The sequence below is a fragment of the Pinus tabuliformis genome, chromosome 5_1, assembly GCF_031772625.1.
Source record: "Pinus tabuliformis cultivar Carrire ecotype Pingquan chromosome 5_1, CPIR1, whole genome shotgun sequence".
In the NCBI taxonomy this organism is placed as follows: domain Eukaryota; kingdom Viridiplantae; phylum Streptophyta; class Pinopsida; order Pinales; family Pinaceae; genus Pinus; species Pinus tabuliformis.
Genome location: NC_142305.1, coordinates 348,084,446 through 348,090,012, shown reverse-complemented (window position 1 = coordinate 348,090,012; position 5,567 = coordinate 348,084,446). Strand labels below are relative to the sequence as shown.

At 38.6% G+C, this 5,567-nt stretch overlaps 1 protein-coding gene across 1 annotated transcript; it reads right to left on the bottom strand.

The window, feature by feature from the left end:
- Nucleotides 1-1,198: 1,198 nt before the first annotated feature.
- LOC149164878 (expansin-A2-like) lies at nt 1,199-2,319 on the bottom strand. Its single transcript, XM_089431026.1, has 3 exons — nt 2,227-2,319; nt 1,926-2,082; nt 1,199-1,506 (listed from the first exon to the last, which is right to left on the bottom strand). The coding sequence occupies exons 2-3, from the start codon at nt 2,062-2,064 to the stop codon at nt 1,199-1,201; spliced, it is 447 nt and encodes a 148-aa protein (XP_089287152.1). The 5' UTR covers nt 2,065-2,082; nt 2,227-2,319.
- Nucleotides 2,320-5,567: the final 3,248 nt, after the last annotated feature.

The window sequence follows — 5,567 nt, the reverse complement described above, 5'->3', positions numbered from 1 at the left end:
GAAAAAAAATTACAAAACTTAAAATAAAGAAAAATTACTACTAAGTGAATCTGATTACGGTACTGCTCATATGCTTTTGTTAAAACATGAATCATTGTTCAAACACTTCTACGAAAAATAAAGTACTTATTGTAATGTCACAGGGATGTTTCCTTAATAAAGTTTAATTATCTTGAGTTTCCATTATATTAATTCGCTAGTTAGTTAATCACTGAACATAATTTTAAACCGAACAATCGTGAAGACGAAATTTATTTAGTACTGCCAAAAATCGGTAAGGCGATTCATAGGTGCAATTACAATATTAAATTATTCGGATCAATAAAATCCATCGATTAACCAAAACCCTATTGAAAAATACCAACAGTAGCTGCCGTAATGGTTACTAATGGCCAAAACCCAGTTTTGGAAGTAGACTCAAAAGGCAAGAGTTAACGAGCTTACCATTGGGCATTAAATATCTGGTTACATACACCCCTATTTAACACACTCTTGCAGTGATAGATAAATAAAAAATAATGACATGTGTGTTAAACAGTTATCTGAACAAATGTAGCCGGGCATTTAATGCCAAATGACAGGCCCGTTCTTGCACGCAAACAACGTTATTAGTAGCTATCGCTATCCCAAACGACTTGGTCAGGACTTTAGGGTTTGTTAATCGGATCCAATGAAACCTCCGGAAATTAGAATTGGCCCCCTCGAATGTCTGGCCGATCTTCCAATTTGAGGGAACCACGTCATCGGAGACCACAACCTCTTTATCGCCTGATGTGACTTGGAACGACAGAGTCTCAGCATTCAAGTAAGATTTGCTCTGCCAAATTTGTCCCCATCGTCAAGTCATTGGTTCCCAATCGGTGTGAACTGAACCTTTAATTGAAACAGCAGATATGTCTCCTGTTCCTCCAATATTGCTCACAAGCACAAGATTTGATGAGGAATGACCATTCAACATTGTGAATAGAATCCCTCCTCTCCTTTTGCAATGTACTCTGCAATAGGGAAAACAGCCAATTGGTATTAAAAATTAAAGTCTTTTCTAAGATGATTATAGATTTCAGTAATATTTTAGAAATTTAATTAATAAGAATACTATAAAACAAATTTGAATTATTAAATTAGACTTAATATCTAATTCAATTGAGTTAAATCTTTCATCAAATTCTAAAATATTAAAGATTCAACCATACCTCCTCTATTTGATAGAAATGACACCCTGTTGCTTGTTGGCAATCTGTAGGAAAGCAGACCGAGACAGAACGAACTGTTTCATAGGTGGATTGCACCACCCACCGTTGTCATATGGGAGTGAAGTGTTTGGAGGGCACTTCTTGGTGGCACTAACAGTCACAATGTGAGGTGTGCACCATTGATAACGGCTATCGGATGATATTTCGTAGCAGGTTCCGCAAGCAAGTCCATCGTTAAAAAGAGCTGTACTAATAGCTGCTGTGTTCTGTCCAAAGCATCGGCTGTAAGCAATGCCATATCCGCAGCCATTCCCTAAGACATTAAATTTTCACCAATGAATTATCCAAATCTTAGGCAAAAGGCATAATGTTTATTTCTACACTTACGTGGAATTCGAAATATTTCTAAAATTTACCATAAAAATAAAGATGGTTAAACATGTCTCAGACTGTGATGGATCATGAGGTAATTTTAACTATTTAGATACCCTTGATAGTGACATCTCAAACCACAAGTTGATTAATAATACCAGTTATCTCAAAACCCATATAAACTAACCAGTCTGATGGATCATGAGGTAATTTTAACTATTTAGATACCCTTGATAGTGACAGCTCAAACCACAAGTTGATTAATAATACCAGTTATCTCAAAACCCATATAAACTAACCAACCAAAAAAAGAAAAATTGCTAAAGGTAACAAATGACTAGCCAAATAACATGCACTTACCCAATACCCTAGAAGAGCCTCTGCCGTTAAAGAATGTTGCATTTACATGGTCCCAGTCAAGATCTCCCTGAGCTCCATGAGATGTCAACCACAAGAATCCCAATAATGCAAAGCACGTAATAGTCTGCGTTGACGCCATACGCTACTGCACAGTATACTGTCATCCATATAAAATTAGTCATTAAACCGAGACTACGAGACCAATTGCATTATGAACGCTTAGAATTTGAACGGAGATCGAAACAGATCTCACTACTCGAAACAACCAAAGCAGCAGAAATGACAATTATAAAGATCTTACCTTTGGTGAGAGATAATCTATCTATCTGTCAAACCCTAAACCTTTGCTGAGAAATAATCTATCTATTTGTCAAACCCTAAACCTAGAGCAGAATGCGAACTGGGTATGTACGTATAATTGAGAAAATATTTATAGCTAGGCCCTGAACTATGCCATAAATGCTCCATACCTACGTAGTTCTGATTGTCACGTTTCTGTACATGTTTCTCCGTAGTTTCGCCACCAATTCCTCGCGGGACCAACTATCAACACCGGTCAAGCCAACTTCACGTGGAGGGCGAGTTGTTATCCACGCGGTTTGTACAGTGGGTGTCTAAAACTCAGCCGAGTTCACCTGGAGTGCGAGCTGTTACCCACGCGGTTTAAACTGTGCGTAAGTAAAACTCCTTGTCCTGAAAGTACTCAAATGAGGAACAAATTAGAAATGGGCCAGCCAACCATGAACTTCGCCTTCATCAACCCAACCATGATATCACATGAAAGAACCTCGGTTTCATCGACCTTAAGAATGCACATTTAACGTTGAAGATTCATCGCTGACCCACATTATGTAAACGCGGTTAACGAGGTCAGTGTTATGCACGCAGGACTCTCTTGAAGTGTGAGGTACCTAAATAGCCTCATAAGTTACTTGACTAGCAACCATGTAATGTGCTTCCACTGAACTTAGTGCAACTGATCTATGCTACTTGTTATACCAAGAACCATTATTGACCTAATACTGAATATTTTGTGTGATGTGCTCTTCCCGTCTAATGGACTCCCTGCCCAATCTACAGTTGTGAAGCCTTGTAGCTTCACTCCCTCTGTCTATCTATACCAAAGGCCAAATTGAGCAGTGCCTCTAAGGTATCTAAACACATGTTTCGCTACCTTCCAATAATTTTGGTTAGTTTAACCATTACTTGACTAAGTTGATTAGCTGCATAACACATGTTTGGTCATGTGTCCACCAAATACATAAGTGAACCCACAAGCTGGCTGTAAATAGTAGCCTCCACTACTTCATTTAAAGTAGCATCTTCCTTCCTCCAATTCCCTACTGGATGAGTCTCCATGGGTTTGTTTCTCTCCATGTGGAATTTCTTTAGTATCTCTTTGACATACTTTCCTTGAGAAACAATTAGTTCCTCATCTCCTTGCCATGCATCCATACCAAGGAAATAATGCATGATCCCTTGGTCTTTCATCTCGAATTCTCTTGCAAGATCCTCTTTGCAAGATTTGACAAGCTTGTCATCCCTTGTTAGAATTAAATCATCGACATATAATATTATAATCAATCATTTACTTTCAACCACAATATGGTAAGGAATTTCATCTCCTTCACTTTTGGTGAAGCCCAATGTGCTGAAATAGTTGTCGATCATGGTGTACCAAGAACATTGTTCTTGTTTCAATCCATACAAATCTCTCTTGAGTCTGCACATTTGTGACTCTCTATCAAAGGTTTCAAATAATTCTGACTACTCAATGTACACCTCTTCCTCAATCACTCCATTGAGGAAGGTTATCTTCACATCCATTTGATGTATCTTCCATCCCACCTATGCTGAAATTGCTAGAATATATTTCATTGAAGTGTAACTTGCTACTGGAGAAAAGGTCTCATCGTAATCAATTCCCTCCACCTAAGAGAACCCCTTGGCCAAAAATATGGCATTGTGTTTCTCGACACTCCCATTTTCTCCTTGCTTGACCTTGTAGATCCACACTGAACCTACCACTGACTTATTCTTTGATCGTGGGAAAACTTCCCAAACAATGTTTTTGACTATGGAATCATATTCCTCTACCATGGCATCAAACCATAATGGCTTATGGACTCCTTTCGAATGAGGATGATTATGTCTCAACTAGCTCACTCATCAAAGCCATGTACCTAGTGTATCGATCTAGTGACCTCCTCTACCTATGTTGTGATGTGAGTTCTCCCACATTCTCTCTAGCATCATGCAATAATATGTCATCTTCATTGGTGTGATTCCTTCCATCTCTGGATGTCTCTGCATGAGTGGGTGCTTCCACTCTTTGCTTCGCTTCTTGCGGCTACTCCACATCATCTTGAGGTTCTTCCTCTGGAGCTAAATGTTCCTCATCTACATGTAACTTAAGCTCCCTGTCAAGGGAACATCTCATGACCTTCTCTTCATCAAAATTCACATCTCTACGAAAAATTGTCATCCTCTGAGATTGTAGGTACACCTGATAGTTGTGAGGTGTATCAATGTACCCCACAAATATGCCCAACTCCGTTTTCCGCTCTAGCTTTTTCCTTGCATCCTTGTTAACATGATAGTAAACTGATGAACCAAAGTTCCTGAAGTGTGAAACATCTAGTTTCTTCCTTGAAAATGATTCTTTTGGTGTACTCATCTTGAGAATTTAATGAGGACTCTTGTTGTACACATATATAACTGTGTTGCATGCGTCAACCCACGAGTGTACTGATAGGCCCTCATCATGTAACATCACCAATGTAGCTCCCATAATACTTTTGTTCTTCCTTTCAGTAACTCCATTCCACTATGTGTTATGTGGTGCTATTAACTCACATCGAATTCCTTATGATGCACATAATTTATGGAACCCATTCGACACATATTCTCCGCCATTATCGCTCGTGAGAGCCTTCACTTTCCTGTTAGTGTCTTTCTGAAAAAATGATTTAAATTCAAAAAATTTTGAGAATTTATTGTCTTTCTTTTACATCAATAATATCCAACACTTATGTTATAAATCATCTACAAATATCACATAACATGTGTGCTTGGCCATGGAGGCTGTCGAGAACTGTCCACACACATTTGAGTGAACTATTTCAAGGATCGCTTGCACTCAATTGTCCTTATCATGAAAGGTGGCTTTGGTGTATTTCCATAATGTACACCCTTTTGATGTATCTCGTTGCTCTAGTGCACCCTTGGGAAGTCTTTTAAATATGGTACATGATCTTCAAAGCTCCATGGTGCAAATAGCCAAGCCTTCTATTCCATAATTCACCAATGTCTCAACTTTTCACATTCTCTACTTTTGTGCTCAAAGAAGCACAATCTTCTACATCCAATTTGTAGGGCTTCTTCACTTGAACCCTGATCCACTTCACTTGTCGCTTGGCTATGTGATGAAGGAAAGCCTTTCCTTTGCTAAATATCACATCTTAGCCACGGTCTTCCAACATAGCAACTGAAACTAAATTCTTATTTAGACCATGACCATACATTACATCTTTTAATGTGAGAGGATAACCAAACTCCCTTTGAAAAGTAGCTATAGCGATACTAGTTGCGCTATACCTTCCATCATCTCCCACATCAATGTGCATCTGAAGGTCCTTCTCC

Coding starts and splice junctions, on each gene's coding strand:
- LOC149164878 (XM_089431026.1), bottom strand. CDS start 2,064: ATGGCGTCAACGCAGACTATTACGTGCTTTGCATTATTGGGATTCTTG. Junction 1,507..1,925: donor AGGCTCTTCTAGGGTATTGG/GTAAGTGCATGT, acceptor TTAATGTCTTAG/GGAATGGCTGCGGATATGGC.